Source organism: Leopardus geoffroyi, chromosome B3 (assembly GCF_018350155.1).
Source record: "Leopardus geoffroyi isolate Oge1 chromosome B3, O.geoffroyi_Oge1_pat1.0, whole genome shotgun sequence".
Classification (NCBI taxonomy): Eukaryota; Metazoa; Chordata; class Mammalia; order Carnivora; family Felidae; genus Leopardus; species Leopardus geoffroyi.
Genome location: NC_059337.1, coordinates 46050652 through 46070605, shown reverse-complemented (window position 1 = coordinate 46070605; position 19954 = coordinate 46050652). Strand labels below are relative to the sequence as shown.

Here is a 19954-nt window from a genome sequence, read left to right as displayed (position 1 = left end):
TAAAGTTGCATGTAATAATCCCATTTCATTATTTTTTGCATAATTGAAATATAGCTAAGCAATATTTTTCATAATATGTTATAGTGAGATGTAAACAAAATTAGAAACTGTTGGGTGTTGATTTTCTTTTTAATAAGTAATACTTTTATACTTAATATAATATTAGAATAAAACCCTAAAGAATGATATGGGTTTCTTTGTTATTGTTTTTAATCTTATTGTGATTAGTGAGACAGTCATTTGTTTTCTAGATTGATGACATTGTAAAAGCTGTTGGTAACTGCAGCTACAACCAGCTAGTGGAGAAGATCATCTCTTGTAAGCAGTCAGACAATAGTGAGCTGGTTAGTGAAGGTGGGTGAGTGCTGCTATTACCTGACATATTCTTGGCAAAGTAACTTGTCTTATAATTTAATATCTTTTAAGTGTCATAAATAAGACTTCTAAAAAATACAAGTGATGCTACCTGTGGGAATTCAAAGAAGTAATTATTCATAAAGATACCAGTGAAAGGTTTTTCTAGAACACTTTTCACTTGACTTCTAGAATCAGGCCTGGATTCTACTAAAAATCTTTGGAATCACTTGTTAGCTTTGATAAGGTCAATTACCCAGGAGTTATTGATAATCACTCTTTTTTGAAAAAAGGGTTAGGATTATTATTTGGGAGTACTGAGTGAATTTTATAATTCATACCCTAGTTGACTGAAATGAGTATTATATGCTTAAATGTTCATTTTAGTATATAGTATATTAAAACACCATTTTAAATCAAAGTATACTCTGATCATCAGTTTTCCTAGTCCCTAACTAATTAAAATTGCTAAATTTGTCAGTATAGAAATAGTTTCATGTTTTTTTAGCTGTGTTCTGATCAGTGAAGGGAAGAGCGTATTTGAAACCAGAATGCTGTAAGGAGCCATAGTATTTGGATACACCTTTCCTACCACCTACTTCACTTTCTCATAATATGCACAAATACTCAGGCTGCTATTCTCCTCTGTTTAAAGGGTAAGCAAAAGAAAGAGAAATCACGAGAAATAGGAGAAACTGTGTCTCTCAGACACAGTTCTTTTACATGGGGTATATTAAAAGTTGAGTATAGGGGCGCCTGGGTGGCGCAGTCGGTTAAGTGTCCGACTTCAGCCAGGTCACGATCTCGCGGTCCGTGAGTTCGAGCCCCGCGTCAGGCTCTGGGCTGATGGCTCAGAGCCTGGAGCCTGTTTCTGATTCTGTGTCTCCCTCTCTCTCTGACCCTCCCCCGTTCATGCTCTATCTCTCTCTGTCCCAAAAATAAATAAACGTTGAAAAAAAAAAAATTTAAAAAGTTGAGTATAATCACCACATTAAAAATTAAGTGACTACGATAGAACATGTAAAAGAAAATAGGTACATGAATTACATACTATATTGATTAATCAGAACCCAACTAATTATATTACTCAATAGATCTGTAAGTTTAACACATTTATTCAAGAAGTAAGTAGCAAGAAAATACAGAGTATTTTAGTGGAGACTTATGTTGGATTTTTACATGGAATAAACACGTAAGTATACAGGAATATCAGTCACTGATTTGTATGACAACTCTTTCACTGCAACCCAATGAAACAAAGTTTAATTATAGGGGCGAGGGGAGCAACCAAAGCCGTTAAAAAAAAAAAACTTCCAATTAATAAAATTCTACTCACTAGAACTTTCCATTCTTTAACAAAAAAAAATTTTTAACGTTTATTTATTTTTGAGAGACAGAGAGAGACTGAGAATGAGCTGGGGAGGGGCAGAGGGAGACACAGAATCCAAAGCAGACTCCAGGCTCTGAGAGTCAGCACAGAGCCTGACACGGGGCTCGAACCCACAAACTGTGAGAACATGACCTGAGCCGAAGTCAGACACTTAACCAACTGAGCCACTCAGGTGCCCCTAGAACTTTCCATTCTTGATCCAAACTCTCATTACTATATATTCCTAAAAATATTAAATAGACTATAAAGAAAATTGCCATGTGTAGATTCCAACTATCTCAGTAACTTCCAATATGCTATTCTGTAGTACCTTAGGGAACAATAGGATTCAGAAAGTGTTAACAGATGGATTGATAGCTAGAGAAGTGATATTTTGGTGAATAGGCTTAGAGGGTATGAAGCTGTAGGGAATGCTTGTTGACAGCAATTTTCCCAAGGCAGGCTATAATGTCACTAGGGTAGGACTTAGGCAGTACACTAATTAACAAAGTGAACATTAGCACCCCCAACAACACAAATCTAGTCCCTTTATCACTTCTTCTTTTTCTCGACCTGCTGTTATAACTAATGTTCCTATTTCTCTAACATTGATTCCCCAGGATTACAAAAAACTATAACTATTTAAAAAAAAATTTTTTTATGTGTATTCATTTCCTGAGAGAGACAAAGTGTGAGCAGGGGAGGGGCAGAGAGAGAGGGAGACCCAGAGTCCGAAGCAGGCTTCAGACTCTGAGCTGTCAGCACAGAGCCTGATATGGGGCTCGGACTCACGAACCACCAGATCATGACCTGAGCCAAAGTCGGATGCTTAACCGACTGAGCCACCCATGTGCCCCATTGTAACTAATTTATATAGTTATAACTTGAGAAGAACTCCTTGATAAAATCAAGGAAGGAATCATCCTCTTTAGTGCTATAGAATTTTTGGGTAATATGTACCAGAATTGATGGATTCCTTGATATATGAATTTTGTAATGGTAGAATTCTGCATATCAGATTTTTATATCAAGGATAATTATACTTGGAATTCAGTACAGTTAAAAATCTAAACTAGTTTTTTGTTTATAAGAAACTACAAATGTGTAGTCTGAAGTAATTACTCAGTTCGAGTGGTTACTTGTATAGGTACTAGGAAATAGTATAGGAAAGAAAAGGCCACAATGGATATTTTTACTTTTAATGTAGCAATTCGCTTTCCTCCATTGTTTTCTTCTTCATATTTTCTTAGGTATAGTGTTCAGCTGAAGGAGTCTGCTTTTTCTGTTTGACCCACACCTGTAACTTTCCTTCTGAATCAATAAAATATTTAAGAGGTAGTTTATGTCTAATCCTTCTTTATTAAAAGGTATTAAGCATTAATCTCAGGTGATCTCCTTATTTTTTAATTCAAATATTTCATCACCATAAGGTACAGAATACAAGAAAGAAATATATATATATTTTTTAATATTTTTTTATTTTTGAGAGACAGGGACAGACAGCGTGAGCAGGGGAGGGGCAGAGAGAGAGGGAGATACAGAATCATAAGCCAGCTCCAGGCTCTGGGCTCTCAGCATAGAGCCCGATGCAGGGCTCGAACCCACGAACCGTGAGATCATGACCTGGGCTGAAGTCGGGCGCTTAACCGACTGAGCCACCCAGGCACCAGAAATATTTTTACTATCATTCTTTTTTGATGAAAAAGCAATGTTAGTTAAATAGAATTAGATATTCTTTCACCTTCTTTCAGGTAACATTTTTTTCTTTTGATGACAATACCTTGTAAGCAAAAGTACAGAACTTTCACATGTACATAGAGTATATATTATTTTTTTTACCTCTTCTGGATGGCAGTACTTTTTTGCCATTATACATTATCCTTGGTATAATGATAGGTGTGGCATGGCAGCAAAAATCAATAAGGAAAAAAATAGCACAGTAGCAGCTGCTAGACTTCACCAGAGCTCATCACTTAATTCCGGATGCTTTCTCAGTTATAATTTTTCCTTTGACAATTATTCCTAAGTTTAAAACAATGCTTAAATAATTCCATGATATTTATTTATTCAAATACTTATCAAGTCTTTATCATGTGCCGTAAACACTAAAGATTATAGTTTGAATTCACGTTATTTCTGAGTAAATACTGATTTTTTCCTGTTTATCTTTATTTTGAAAACTCTCAAACCCATAAAAAAGTTGGAATAGTACAATGATTATATGTATGCACTTTGCCCAAATTCACCAATTATTAACATATTGAAGGTTTGCTTTTTTTCTCTGTTCACATACATACATACACACAATTTCCTAAACCATGTGGGTGTTAATTACAAATATCACAGCACTTTGCCCATTAGTCCTTCAACATTTGTCTCCTAAAAACAAAGAATTCTCCTATGTAGTCATAATAAATTACCACAGGAAATTTAGCATCGATTCAATACTTTTTTTTTTGATCGATACAGTACTTTTATCTAATATACTGTTCATATTCTTAATTTTCCTGTTGTCCCAATAATGCCCTGTATAGCTCTTAAGTTTTTTCATTGTGGGCTCTAATCAAGAATCGTTTATCAAATCAACTTAGTTTCCTGTAATCTAGAACTGATCCCTAATCTTTTTTCTTTTTTTCTTTTTGGTCTTCTCTGATACTGACTTTTGTTAATAGTCCAGGCCAATTTTCTGTAGAATTGTCCTCATTATGGATTTATTTGATTGTCTCCTTATGAGTAGAATAGTTATATATTAAAAAAAATTTTTTTAATGTTTTATTTTTGAGATAGAGACAGAGCATGAGCTGGGGAGAGGCAGAGAGAGAGGGAGACACAGAATCTGAAGCAGGCTTCAGGCTCCGAGCTGTCAGCACAGAGCCCGATGCGGGGCTTGAACTCACACACCGCGAGATATGACCTGAGCCAAAGTCGGACATTCAACCGACTGAGCCACCCAGGCGCCCCGTAGTTATATATTTTTGGTGGGAATACTATATAGGTGATATTGTGTCTTTCCCAATGCATCAAATCAGGTGGCACAAGATGTCTGCTCCTTCCATTATTGGTGATGTTGAAGTATGATTAAGGTGGTATCTGCTAGATCTTTTTGTTGTAAAGATGTCCTTTATCTTTTGTAACTAATAAGTAGTCTCTGATGTTGTGCTTTGAAACTTTGAAACTTTTAATATCCTGTTCCCTAGGAATCTTTCACCCAGTACAATTGGCATTCATTGATTCTTGTCTGAATAAACTATTACTGTAGTGGTTATGGTATTTCTATTATTCCTTCTACATTTATTAGTTGGCATTCTTCTTTTTTTTTTTTTTTTTAATTTTTTTTTTTTTTCAACGTTTATTTATTTTTGGGACAGAGAGAGACAGAGCATGAACGGGGGAGGGGCAGAGAGAGGGAGACACAGACTCGGAAACAGGCTCCAGGCTCCGAGCCATCAGCCCAGAGCCTGACGCGGGGCTCGAACTCACAGACCGCGAGATCGTGACCTGGCTGAAGTCGGACGCTTAACCGACTGCGCCACCCAGGCGCCCCTAGTTGGCATTCTTCTATAAAAATAAATGTTTTCTCCTCCCCCATTAAAATTTTTTTTATCAATGTAGACTCATGGATTCTTTTTTATTCAGTGTGTTCTAATCCATTATTATCATTACTCTTTTTGATGCTTAAAATTATCTCAAATATATCCAATGGAGTCCTCTCAACCTGGATCCCATGTTCTTTTTTTTTTCCCTTTTTTTTTTTTTAATGTTTATTTTTGAGAGAGACAGAGTGCAAGTGGGAGAGGGACAGAGAGACGGGGAGATACAGAATCTGAAGCCGGCTCCAGGCTCTGAGCTGTCAGTACAGAGCCCAATGTGGGGCTTGAAGTCAAGAAGGTGAGATCATGACCTGAGCCGAAGTCAGACACTTAACCGACTGAGCCCCCCAGAGCCCCCCATATTTTTAAATAATGTCTCTTCATTTCTTGAGTACTTCCTTATTTTATGGCACAATAGAATGTTCTGGGCTCCCTACTACATCCCTGGCATCAAATCATATGAGCCCTTATATTTTCAACAGAAATCTGGGCATTTGTCATAGTAAAAGGGATTGTTTTGCCCCATCCTCTTGAGAAAAAATATTGATGTAATGTATTTGATTTTTGAAAATCAACAGTAGATGAACCAAAAAGGCAGTCATTGTTTAAAGCTATCACTGTGACAAAGTTCTGATTGAGTTTAAATTTGAGTACAAATCTTAGTGCCAAATCTAGTCAATATTTAAAAATAAGCCAAGTTTCCTTTTCTCCTATATCCTCTTTTTGTTCCTTTTTGCCTAATTTTAGTGCCTCTCTAATTTCAGTTCCTTTAAGATACTTAGTACTTTTATGTTCTCTAAACTCTTCAGTAATAGAGGAAAGTAATTTGATAAATTTAGTATTGAGTTTCTGGAATGAAGAAGTATTTTCAAAACTAGTGTCAAGAAAACAATTTTTAACTTAAATTTACTTTTAGTAATATATTTTTCTTATTACCATTATATTTTTACCTTTGGTATCAATAATAGTATCAAGAACATTAAAATTGAAATTTAAGCTAAATGTTGCAAATAAACTTTCATTTTAAAAGCAATACAGATAAGTAAAGTGCTGTGTAACACTTAGAATTGTTTACCAAAATTTGTTTAATTAGTTATGAAGATTTGAAACTAGATTAGGCTTTCGAATATTCCATGAAAATCACAGGGGTCATTTTAAGAGTTGGTAAAGGAATTAGGAAACATTGTTCTCTATAAGTCTAAATCAGGATATGCTTTATGGCTTGGGAGAAATAGAATTCAATCTGTATTTATGGTAATCAGCACTAAATTTTTAAACTTAATACCAATAATGCTCCTTGGTTCTAGTCTATAACTATAGACTATAGAGTATTGCCATAACTAGTTTTATGTCCTTGAGCAAGTCATGTATTCTTTCTGAGCTGATGTCCTATTCTGTAGAATAAAGTAGCTGAGAAAGACCTTTCTAATGTTGCATTATTTAATTTCACACACATAAATAATGTTGTGAGTTCAGTAATCTCCACTGAATTTTTGTATCTTTTTGAAAGGGATTTGTAGAGAGGATGTTGTGGGAGTTGTGGGAGGAGCATTCATAAATATCTTTCTGAAGGAAGCATTACACATATTATATATATATATATATATATATATATATATATATGTATATGTGTATATGTATATATATGCATATGTATATATGTATATTATATATATATACACATATATAATAATATGTATCATATAAAACAGTGGTACTTCTCAGCATAGGTATAGTGCTTAAAACTAAAACTATTATATAGCAAGTGCTTTAGTATATAACTAATGCATTCTACCCAATAACTTAGTACTGGGCAAAGTAATGATAATAATGGAAGAGGGGAGCTCTTCTAAATGTATAAACTCAAGAAGTTACTAATGGGCTATAAATTTCCTTTGGCTGGGGCCTCCTGTATAACTTTTTGCACTTCCCCTCCGACCTTAACCAATTCCTTGGAATAGTTTGATATAATGGTAGCTTTTTACACTCACTTTGCAGCTTGAAATGCTATAGCTGGGCAATAAGGGTGAGGGATGGAGAGGGAGTGGAATAAACCTATGTTATCCAGCTGCCTCTGGCCCTACCCAAGTTTATTTTCAATTTCTTGTTGACGTGTCAGTTTCTTGACATAAGTTCATCTTTCCTTCCTATATCTGTACCTCCCTGCCCGCTTACAAAACTGTTTAGGGCATTCTCTTCCACCGCACCCATACCCTCATTGCTTCTGAGACATTCCTTATTAAAAGAAGGGAGCAAAGGGATGAAGAAAGAGAAAGAAGGAAAGAACCCTTTTAAAATATTTATACAGATTCTCATTAGTCCTGGTAGTTATGTTCTATAAAGTGTCTATGAACATTGAATTAGTGAATACTGAACCACTGCTCCTAGAGGAAACAGAAGATTAGGTTCCTCTGAGCCTCTGGTCACATGATTTTCATCAACTAATCAATAAATACATACCTTGTTTTATTTGTGTTTCTGTTTAGAGACACCTTATTTAATACATATTGTTGATTCATTAACATTACATTCATGGCCAACAGCACTATAACTCATGCCTGAATGAATCTGCAAAAATATGTGTTTTCTCTGTAAGATATGTCACAGCCTTTGTGCGCTTAGGAACACTACCCAGCACGTTCAGCAGTATGCTTGCGGGCCATTTCACACAGTAAAAATGACCCCAAGAAAGTACACCTACTAGATGGTGAGGAGTCTGTTTTGGTAAGAAAGCTGAAACAAGAAGCAGAATGCTGCCTTTTTTGATCTCAGTGGAGAATGTGTGCCTTGAGTGACTCAAATTTTTTGCCACTTTGCACATATCTAAGATTGACCCTGAAAGCATAGCAAGTACTGATTTTGTATTTATAAATAAATTTTAGTTAGTAGGTGAGTTTGCAAATATGAAAGTGCACAAATAATGAAGATCAGCTAAACCCCAGAAACTTTATATTTCATTGTGTTTTGAAAACAATAACGATCATGTCTGTCTTTGAACTTGATATAGCTACATAATGAGTGGTGTAAGTTTGGAGGCTATTAGGATAAAACTGGCATCAGTTATCTTAGTGTTTTCTGTTTGGTCTCACACCTACTTTTAGTTTTTTAAGGCAAAAACTGGACAGTTTGTGAACTGAGAATTATCTGGGATCTTTGTTAACATCTTAAAACCAACTCAATTTGTTAAGGCTACTTTTAATTTCTAAACACCTTTCCATTGGGAAAGTAGCTACTGATATACATCTTTTATTCCTACCTACTTTTTAAATTGCTAATTCTTGCCTTCTTATTTGTTTGAATGATTTTTAGTTTTATTGTGTCTCTATCTTTTATTAATAGTGCCTGAAATCCTTTTTGGAAGTAGGTGAAGTATTAGTAAATACATTTATTGTTAAAAAGAATTTCACATAACTGTTTCTTTACAATGGAGAATGTCTATAGACACATCTTCCATACCAAAATTAGAAAGAAGAATCTTCAATTTGGAGTCAATCATGTTATACTAGGGAGAATCTTACTTTGATTGGCCATTCTTCATACTTGGAACACAATGTAAATAGAAAAAACTTATTAATTTTGAATTTATTCTTCCATCTAATACTATGCATTGGTTCCATAGGCTTTGTAGCTGAGCAGTTTCTAAATAACACAGCCACTCAACTGACATACCATGGATTATGTGAACTAACTTCAACGGTTCAGGAAGGAGAACTTTGTGTGTTCTTTCGGAATAATCATTTTAGCACCATGACCAAATACAAGGTATGATATAGAAATAGCTATTTAATTGTTATTCTAAATTAAAGAAGCTGGATTTAGAGATGTCTTATGATCTACTTCAAAATAAAAACAAATTCAGCATAATATTCTTTTATTCATCAGATTATGAAGGTAATTATTAAATACTCCTTTAGGATGCAATGGATTCACAATCTAAGTGTTACTTCAAATCAGCTTTTGTTTTGAGTCTCAATCCCTTTTTCACAGATTACTGCATTAAAAAGTATTATTTCCTAGGAAAAAAAATAAACATAAACCTTAGAAATAGAACTAGGATTGCTGGTAATGATGGATGTGTATATTTGAGGGTTAAAGGAGGTTAGAAGAATACGATCTGTCTTTATGATGGTGTTTATTATTAAAGTTATCAGTGTGACTTTAAATTCTTCTTATGCCATTTATGGCTCTGCCAAAAATCTTACTGGTTTATCCTTTTTGTTACCTCTTCATCCATCTCTTCCATTTTTACAGCTGCTACCAATGAGGAGTTTATCAACTTATAGGGAGGCTTCTGTGGTAGGATACTGCCCTGATCATGTCTGTAATATACCAAAAATGTTCAGTAGCATTCAGTGCCTAGAGGATAAAAATGCGAGGTATTTTCTACTATCCTCTTTTGCCAACACTTAGCTTCAGCCGTATAGTGTGTCTGCTCATTAATAATCCTGTATCTTTGGGGTGCCTGGGTGGCTCATTTGGTTAAGCATCTGACTTCAGCTTGGGTCATGATCTCGAGGTCTGTGAGTTTGAGGCCCGTGTTGGGCTCTGTGCTGACAGCTCGGAGCCTGCTTCAGATTCTGTGTTTCTCTCTCTCTTTGCCCCTCCCCCATTCACACCCTGTCTTTCTCTTTCAAAGATGAATAAACATTAAAAAAAATTTTTTTAATTCCTCTATCTTCACACACACTTTATACTTTCCCATTTCTGCACTTTTGCTATCATTTCTTCTTAATTCCTATTTGAAGAGATCTCATTCCTTTTAGCCTATCCATATTTCACCTATCCTTTTTCTTTAAGTTTATTTTTAATTTATTTTGAGAGAGAGAGAGATCAGGGGAGGGGGCAGAGAGAGAGGGAGAGAGAGAATCTCAGGCACTGTCAGCACGGAGCCCTATGTGGGGCTTGATCTCACAAACCATAAGATCATGCACGACCTGAGCCAAAATCAAGAGTGGGACACTTAACTGACTTCAGCTCAGTTCATGATCTCACGGTCCATGAGTTCAAGCCCTGCATTGGGTCCTGTGCTGACAGCTCAGAGCCTGGGGCCTAGTTTGGATTCTGTGTCTCCCTCTCTCTCTGCCCCTCCCCTGCTCGCACTCTCTATCTCTCAAACATTAAAAAAGATGTTTATAAAAGAAACATTTCAGGGGTGCCTGGGTAGCTCAGTCGGTTAAGTGTCCAACTTCAGCCCAAGTCATGATCTCACGGTTCATGGGTTCGAGCCCTGTGTCAGCCAGCCCTCTGGCTGACAGCTCGAAGCCTGGAGCCTGCTTAAGATTCTGTGTCTCCCAGGGCCTCTGGGTGGCTCAGTTGGTTAAGTGTACGACTTCAGCTCAGGTCATGATCTCATGGTTTGTGAATTTGAGCCCCACTTCAGGCTCTGTGCTGACAGCTCACAACCTGGAGCCTGCTTCAATTCTGTGTCTCCTCTCTCTGCCGCTCTCCTGCTCATGCTCTGTCTCTGTCTCTCAAAAATAAACATTAAAAAAAAAAAAAAAGATTCTATGTCTTCATCTCTCGGCCCCAACCCCACTTGTGCTCTCTCTCAAAAATAAATAAACATGAAAATAAAATTTTTTAAATAAAAAAAAAAGCAGCATTTCAAATTCACTCCTTAAACCAGTGGTTCTCAACCGGATTGTATGCTAGAACTACCTGGAAGCTTTTTAAAAAATAACCAATGCCCAAGAGCCCATCACCAATTCAATTAAGTCAGACTGTCTGGAGGTAGGGCCTAAGCATCTGTATTTTTTAAATGCTCCCCAGGTGATTTAAATGTGCAGTCAGTTTTCTTTTCCTGCAAATGTGCCCTCTTTTTCTAAATGAAAGTAAGCTGATTTGAAGTCAGAAATCAAGTCTTCATATTTCCTTCAACACTTTAATCAATGAATTGCACAAAGTGGTGTAAAATAATGTTCTGTTTGCTTATATAAGAATGCTCTAAGCAGTGAGTAATATATGGAACTGTTGAATCACTATATTGTATACCTGAAATTAATGTAACACTGTGTGTTAACTATACTGGAATTAAAATTTTTAATTAAAAAAATACTCTAAAGCCCTAGCTTCCTGTTTTATTAGTTATAGCAGGCATTCATTTGTATTGCTCCCACATTTGAGGCGTATGTGTGCTAGGTACAAGCCCAGAATCATCCATGCTTTTCAGAAATTTAAGGCCCCAAAACCTCAGAATCAGAATTATTGCTAGGTAGTATATAGTGCTTAGTTGTCTTGCTTTATCTGATGTCTTCAAGTCCACACTTCATTCATTTACAAATATCTATCAAGCCTGATTATGTCAAATATTTATTAAACATGATTATGTCTGGGTGCTCAGCCGGTACTAGCACTGCAGCCTGAGCAGGGCAGCTTTGGATCCTACCATTTAAGCACCTCCTAGTTTGTCAAGAAACATATGTTAAATAATTATACAAATAGTTATTATTTCTATTGAGGTACACTATGTAAAGCGTACATAAACATGCTATGGGTGCCTTTATCAGGACTTAGAACCGAGTTGGGATGTCAAGAAAAACTTCCTTGAGAAGGTAACATTTAAACTGAAAAATGAATCTTTTAGTTTAACCAGTTAGCAAAAAAAAAAAAAAAAAAGGATTAACTAAGCATATAAAACCTGTGTGCAAAGGCCCTGAGAAAGGAAAGAACTCTTTAAGGAATTATAAGAAGGCCTGTATGAAGCATAGAAAATAAGAGGCATGGTATAAGGGTAAAGAGATAGGTAAGTACCAGACCTTGTATAGAGTCCTGAGTTAAGAAGAGAAACACATCTTGGTCTCCTGATGGTCTAGTGGTTCTTTGTGTTTTCTTTTCTTTTTTTTTTTTTTGGCTTAGCAGGAGTGAGATAGTTCAATGGAAAAATAAGATCTCTGGTTGTTATTGGTGGTGGTTATGCAGCCTCTCCAGACGGAACTGTAGATGTTTTTCTCTTTTCTATCAAGGCCATGTCCCTGACCAGAAGTCCTTTACTAGTCAAGCTAGGTATTCCCACTGTTCCTATGTGGTTGGGTGAGGGATGCCTCCCCTCAAGACTTTCTACCATGTGTCTATTTCTGGACTAAGTATACATTTCTGTGAGATAATGATAACTCGTAGAATGTGTACATTCTCTTTCTCTGCTTCCACATTTTTTTCAGGGAACCTTATTTTGTGGCTAAACAGTGTTTCAAAGATGATGTGTTATCTTCCTGCCCCCCCCTCCCCCCCCCCCCTTGTACAACATCAAGGTGCTTTGGACTTCGAGGCAAGTGTGGATGTGGATTCAGTTAGGAGTCTATTGTGCAGGGCCAAGTAAGATGTTATACTGACTTGGACTAGGATGGTAAAGAAATGGAGAGTAGAAAGATTCCATAGACATTTAGGAGATATAATCAACCAGATTTGGTGATTAGGATATAAAAAATAAGAAAGAATGTTTTCTGGATTCTGAGCATGAAGAACTGGATAAATGGTGGTGTTCCAGAGGACACTGGATGAGGAGAAGAGAAACATCATGAAATCAGCCTTGGAACTGTTAGAGCTGCTTCCAAGGCATTCCTCCAAGTGGAAATGTTGGGTAAATGGTTCAAGACTGGAATAATTTTGGGGTATAAATGGTAATTTGGGGAAAGGATGAGATTCACAAGGTAAATATAGAAGAGAAGAAAAGAGAAGGCTTAGGACAGAGATTTAAGGAGTGCCAACATTTAAGGATCAACTAAAGGAATATGAACTAGCAAAGGAGACTGAGAAAGAAAAAAAGAAAAGGAAAATCTGAAGAGTATGGTATCATGTAAGCCAATGGGGAGAGAGTATTTCAAGAAGAACAGAGATCTCACTTGTTAAATGCTGTTGAGAGGATGAGAAACATGAGAACACTGGGGGGAACCTGTCCATTGGTGATGGATTTCATTGATATCTTTTAGAGAATGGCAGCAGGAAAAACTCAATTTGAATTGGTTAAGTGATTGGAATGTCAGGAACTAGATACAGATTATAGGAAACTATTCGAAACTGTGTGGGAGCATAGACATAATGGCTCGTAGCTGTAGTGGCATATGGAATCCAGAGGGTTTTTTTGTTTTGTTTTTTGTGTTTTTAAAAAATTTTTTTAATGTTTATTTTTGAGAGAGAGAGACAGAGTGCAAGCAGGGGAGGGGCAAAGAGCAAGAGGGAGACACAGAATCCAAAGCAGGCTCTAGGCTCTGAGCTGTCAGAACAGAGCCCAATGCAGGGCTCGAACTCATAAACCATGAGATCTTCACCTGAAACGATGTCGGACACTTCATCGACTAAGGCACCCAAGCGCCCCTGTTTTTGTTTTTTTCATGTGAGAGACTTGGTCATGTTTGGACTCAATAGAGTGAGAAAGCTTGAAGATTCAGGAGAGGAGATAATTGATGTTAGAAGACCCCTAAGAAGGTGAGATAGGATAGAAGTTTTCACAGGTGAAGGGGATTAACCCGTGATTGAAAAAGAGATCTGTTCATTGTAAAGGAGGGAAGGAATAGCCTATGAGTACAGCTACGGGTAAATTTATAGATTTGGTGGCAGGAACTAGAGAAAGCTACTGTTTGAATGCTTCTAGTTTCTGTGTTGTTTGGAAGGCAAGATCCTTTACTAAGACTGAGAAGGTAAGTTTGGTTCCAGATTTGAAGGAGGTAGTTTGAAATAGTCTTTATAGCACCTGGGGGGAAATTCTAACCGGAGAAATTGAGGATGGTAATTATTACGTGAATATGCCTCCTGGATGATTTTTCTGTAGACGTATTCATCAGAGTATAGGCAAAGCAAAGGTAGCTAGTTTATTATTCTACATTTGGGACTTTAAGTGGGTACAATAAAGAATAGACAAGCAAAGGAATTGAGGAACATCATTCTCTACTAAGGTAATCCTGTTTTTACAGAAGAAATAAATTGGAACAACAATCTTGGTGGCCAGTCACTAAGGGAAATACTTACTTTCCCTTTTTTACTATAGTGACCACCAAACTGAAACCGTAACACTGGTTTTTTTGCTTTTTATTATGAAAAACTGCAAACTTAGAGAAAAATGAGACTAATTTAATGTGTGCCTATTATACTGATCAGTTTCAACAATTTTGACATTTACTGTTTTCATCTATTTTTGTATTTTTGCTTATATTTCAATATACATGTCTAAACAAGGACATTTTTCTTTCAAATCACAGTACCATTACTGCATCTAACAAAATTAACTATTATTTTTAGTATTATCTAATACCCAAGCTATATTCAAGTCTCCCATTTATCTTTCAAATGGCTTTATAGATGGTTTGTTCAAACCAGGGTCTAATCAAGGAACATACATTTGGTGATGTAAGTCTATTTTAATATCATGCAAATTTTGTGTTTTCTAGGAATCTTACGGGCCTGTGAACATATTTATTTATGTCTCATTATACTCCTCTCAGTCCTATTTCCTGTATTCCCATTAAATTATCTTTCCAATCATGAGTGTCTATAAATAAGACACTGCTTTACGTCTGGCAGGGTACCTAATGAATACATTCTTTGTAAGAGTCTGAGACATTTTCCCTCCTCATTGACCCAATGGCTGATTAACTGATTTACAACAAAATCTATAACATTTCTTTGGCTGTTGGTGTAGAGCTAAAAGCCCTAAAATAGAATACTTAATATAAAGTTTAGGAAAGGCATTCCTCCATCATGGCATCCATTAGCTTGAGAAGGAAATAGGATATAAGATTGTGACCATGTTCTATTAAACCTGTTCAGTATTGAAACTATTATTCTCTACCACTAATTCCTGGGTTGTTAGAATTTCTGTAGTTCTTTATAAATTTGAGCCCCAGGGAGTCTGATCTAATAAGGATATAAGCAAGGAAAAATTATAAAGCTGCTTTTTCAAATAAGATATGGCTGCTTTTAATACTACATTAGGTCTTCATGACATTTCACTTTTGAAAGACCCTCAGATTTTAGGGCCATTTTATGCATTCATATTTAATGATCATTTCTCATCTTCCTACCTCTGTAAACTCTTTGGAATACCTATAATATAAATACAGTTGATCCCACAGAATTCCAGATATACTTTCAACAAAAAATAAATTTAACATAGGGATAGAATACTTTCTACTACAGATAAATGGTGTCTATAACTAGGAGCCTATAATAATAAATTCTGGAGTATTAAACTATTTATATAAATGCCAATAATAAATTGGTAATGTCATACATGACTGTAACTCTGTTATTTGTGTGGCTTATTTTTTACTATGATTTGCAGAAAGGATCTTTATGCTTTCTGATACCCATGTCGTATCATATGCCATTATCATCCCCGGACGAAGCTCTACAAGGAGGAAGTCCATGTTGTCAGGGCAAAGGATTACCTAGGAAAGGTTGTCATCTACAATTGTTTTATTGATTGTACTATTTCTTTAGGAATTTACTAAACTCTAATTGATGTGTAAAAATCTTTTTTCATTTAAAGTCTTTCAAACTCTAGAGACATATGAGCTAGGACTTTTATTTGACCACAGGGAAGGTATATGTCTCTAGTATTTTAATGTCTCTAGTATTCATCCTTGTTCTGACTCCTCTTTTTAGGCACTGAATAGAGGCAGGGACAAATTCTCTGTTAGGTTAAACTTTTTGATGACTCTATGTAAAGCATTGAATACTATAGATATTTCTAAAACCTGTACCTCGACAAAGTATTCTCTCTTTACTAACTTTATGATTCCATATTCATAGACTATTTATTAGGCCTTCTGCCATTGCACAGTCACAATAGATGGGTTAGTCAAATTGATATTGTTTTTTTTTTTTCCTGAATACTGTCTACCAATCGACCTTACACTTCCCAACTATCTAACATAACATGATGTATGGTTTTTATTGCATAGCTTCTCATGACATTTTCCCTAACCATAGATATTCATTGACTTCCTGTTACTGGAAAGTCCTCTTATCATTCCTAGTTTTGTGATTTACAATTACTAAATCCTGGACAAGTACCTTTGCTGTTTATTCCTATTGCTAGCAAAGTAATCAAGTACAGCTCTTGTTAGTTATTTGTTGTAATAACACTCTCCGTGAATCCTTCATTAAACTCTTCATCCCTCATCTGTCCATCAGGAACAAGTAACATATACCCCCCCCAATTTCTGCTATCTCTTATGTTACCTTGCTCCATGTACTACCACTTAATCTTGTACAACTAAACTGGGCAGATCATCTTGGCAAATCCGTATTTTGAGTATGTGATCCTATGAAGATCTTTGCTTTTCATCAGCATAACTAGATTAGGATCTGAAAGCAGCAGGAAGAGACCCACCCTAGTGAGAGAGCAGATGCTTTCAGTGCCATTCCTGTGGTTCCAGGTAGTAAGGTGACTTTTTTTATCCAGGCAAGAAATTTGAAAGTATAAAAATGAGTTGTAAATAAACTACCTCTTTAGTAGAAACAGACCTTTGTAGGTCTGTTTTGCTTTTCATATTGTCTATAAAATCATGAATTTTAGATTCTTATATATATGATTATATACCTAAGATTTAATTATTCCATTTTATTCTTATGATCCTTCTCCATTCTGCTTGCTCTTGAGTAAGGTAAACTACTAATTCCTTGGCTGTTTATAGATCGCTTGGCTTCTAGATCTTTGGTTTATATAATGACATCTGTGTAGTTCTTTCCCCATCATGACACTCTCTTTTTTTTTTTTTTTCGTGACATCCTCTTAATCATTCCTTATCCATGTCAGCCTTCATATCCATGTCTTTTATATTCATAACTGTTTATTGTACCTCTTGGTTTTAATTACTGACATCTCTGTGGAGTATATCAAAACCAGGATTTTTGGGGTTGGCTTTTGTTTGTTTGCATTTTTACTTTACATTTAGGGATAAAGAGCAAAAAGTAGTTTAGGAGGAGATACAGTTCTAAATAAGTGCTAAGGCCATATTAAATAAATCTATTCTCTGTACTTTTTGACTAAGACTATACTGCGATTTGTCTTTTTCCATAGAAGGCTACGTTGAAGTAAAAATTCAATTAATTTAGGATTTTTTAAATTTAGTTATTTAAAAAAAATTTTAGGGGCGCCTGGGTGGCTCAGTTGGTTAAGTGTCCGACTTCAGCTCAGGTCACGATCTCGTGGGCTGTGAGTTCGAGCCCCATGTCGGGCTCTGGGCTGATGGCCCAGAGCCTGGATCCTGCTTCTGATTCTGTGTCTCCCTCTCTCTCTGCCCCTCCCCCATTCATGCTCTGTCTCTCTCTGTCTCAAAAATAAATAAACATTAAAAAAAAATTAAAAAAAATTTTTTTTAATGTTTATTTTTGAGAGAGAGAGAGAGAGAAACTGAGTGTGAGCATGAGCAGGGGAAGGAGCAGAGAGAGGGAGACGCAGAATCTGAAGTAGGCTCCAAGCTCTGAGCTGTCAGCACAGAGCCTGATGTGGGGCAGAACTCATGAACTGCAAGATCATGACCTGAGCCAAAGTTGGATGCTTAACCAACTGAGCCACCCACATGCCCCAAAATTTAGTTTTTTGTTTTTGTTTTTGTTTTATTTTTTTTTAACGTTTATTTATTTTTGACACAGAGAGAGACAGAGCATGAACGGGGGAGGGTCAGAGAAAGAGGGAGACACAGAATCTGAAACAGGCTCCAGGCTCTGAGCAGTCAGCACAGAGCCCTACGCGGGGCTCGAACTCACGGACCACGAGATCGTGACCTGAGCCGCAGTTGGACGCTTAACTGACTGAGCCACCCAGGAGCCCCTAGTTTTTTTTTTTTTAAAGGTGGCTGATAAACCAAAAATTGTCACATTAAAAAAAATTTTTAAGGGGGATGGGGGTGAGGAATGTAGAAACAGACTAAGATAGGTGATAGATTTTCTCCTAAATGGGAGACAGGAAAAGGTGATAGCTACAGAAATTTTGAGATAGATTTAAGTGGTATTCATGAATTGAATCTTATATTCAACTAGCATTATGTGCCTTGCATTGTGCTAAACACTTTACATGTATTATCTCATTTAATTTTCACAGCTTCTGAGGAGTGGATGTTATTACTCCCACTTTACAACTGAATGAATAAGCTTAAAGGCAATAAGTAACTTGCCTGAGACCATTCAGAGTGTAAGCACCTCCAGTCTGACTTTCAAGCCCACACTCAACAGCTCTGCCTCTCTGGATGGATAAGAAAGCTATTTGTAGACGAGAGAGATGCTTGTTAAGTAGAAGTAAAGTTCATCTTTCAATTTATAAAATATCTTAGAAATTTTCTGGTTAAACCTACTCTATATCACTTCATAATAAAGAAAAGAAAAGTCCAAAGACATTAAGTAATTTGAATCCAAGCTTGTCAACCAAAAATATTTGGCAGTGTTGGGGCGCCTGGGTGGCTTGTTGGTTAAGTGTCCGACTTCAGCTCAGGTCATGATCTCGCAGTCCGCCCCCATCGGGCTCTGTGCTGACAGCTCAGAGCCTGGAGCCTGCTTCATATTCTGTGTCTCCCTCTCTCTCTGCCCCTCCCCTGCTCATGCTCTGTCTCTCTCTCTGTCTCAAAAATAAATAAAAACATTAAAAAAAAATTAAAATATATTTGGCAGTGTTTTCCACCATATTTAAAGGCTGGAATTACATAATTAATTTTTTTATAAATTTGACAAGTTTTCTTCTATTTTATCAATTTACAAATTATGATGACATTGTCATGTATGTTGTTAATACAAGTAAATCATAGTCTGTATAGAACTAATTTATCAGGCTATTTTAAATGTTTAAAATACATTTTTAAATGTATTCTCTGTACATGTTAAGAGAGAGAGAGAGAGAGAGCAAACGGGAGGGGCAGAGAGAGAGAGAGGGAAACACAAACTCTAAAACAGGCTTCAGGCTCTGAGCTGTCAGCACAGAGCCCAGAGCCTGACATGGGGCCTGAACCCACAAACTGTGAGATTATGACCTGAGCCAAAGTCAGACGCTTAACCGACTGAGCCACCCAGGCACCCCTATCAGGGTATTTGAGATAAAATAGTTTTTCATTCTGTCTTTGGTGATCCAATTGCCTAGTTTTCTTTGTTTGTTTTAATTTTTTTTTCAAGTTTACATCCCAGTTAGTTAGCATACGGTGCAAAAATTATTTTAGTAGTAGAATCCAGTGATTCATCCCCTACATATAACACCCAGTGCTCATCCCAACAAGTGTCTTCCTTAATGCCCCTTGCCCATGTAGCCCATCCCCTCACCCACAACCCCTCCAGCAACCCTCAGTTTGTTCTCTAGATTTATGACTCTCTTATGTTTTGTTCCCCTCCCTGTTTTTCTATTATTTTTGCTTCCCTTCCCTTTTGTTCATCTGTTTGGTATCTTAAATTCCACATATGAGTGAAGTCATATGATATTTGTCTTTCTCTGACTAATTTCACTTAGCATATTACACTCTAGTTCCATCCACATTATGGCAAATGGCAAGATTTCATTCTTTTTGGTTGTTGAGTAATAACTCCATTGTATATATATATACCACATCTTCATTTTCCATTCATCTGTCAGTGGACATTTGGGCTCTTTCCATACTTTGGCTATTGTTGATAGAGCTGCTATAAACATTGGGGTGCATGTGCCCCTTTGAAACAGCACACCTGT

At 36.4% G+C, this 19954-nt stretch overlaps 1 protein-coding gene and 1 long non-coding RNA gene across 5 annotated transcripts in view; both read left to right on the top strand.

Moving 5' to 3' along the window:
- Positions 1–19954, top strand: part of MINDY2 (MINDY lysine 48 deubiquitinase 2) — an 83039-nt gene that overhangs the window by 44884 nt on the left and 18201 nt on the right. For 2 of the 4 annotated variants that reach the window (XR_006704660.1, XM_045449597.1), the window contains exons 5-6: positions 252–354; positions 8933–9075. The exons of 1 other annotated variant lie outside the window; for it this stretch is intronic. Coding sequence is in view for 1 of the 3 variants with exons in the window: in XM_045449597.1 (XP_045305553.1) it covers positions 252–354; positions 8933–9075 (246 nt within the window). In the remaining 2 variants the exon portion in view is untranslated. Of the gene's footprint in view, positions 1–251; positions 355–8932; positions 9076–15586; positions 15702–19954 lie in introns of all 4 variants that reach the window. One more of the 4 variants, XR_006704662.1, reaches the window with a different exon arrangement.
- LOC123582946 lies at positions 361–1748 on the top strand. The gene is made up of 2 exons (XR_006704663.1): positions 361–1098; positions 1328–1748. It is a non-coding gene; the product is annotated as an uncharacterized LOC123582946 (long non-coding RNA).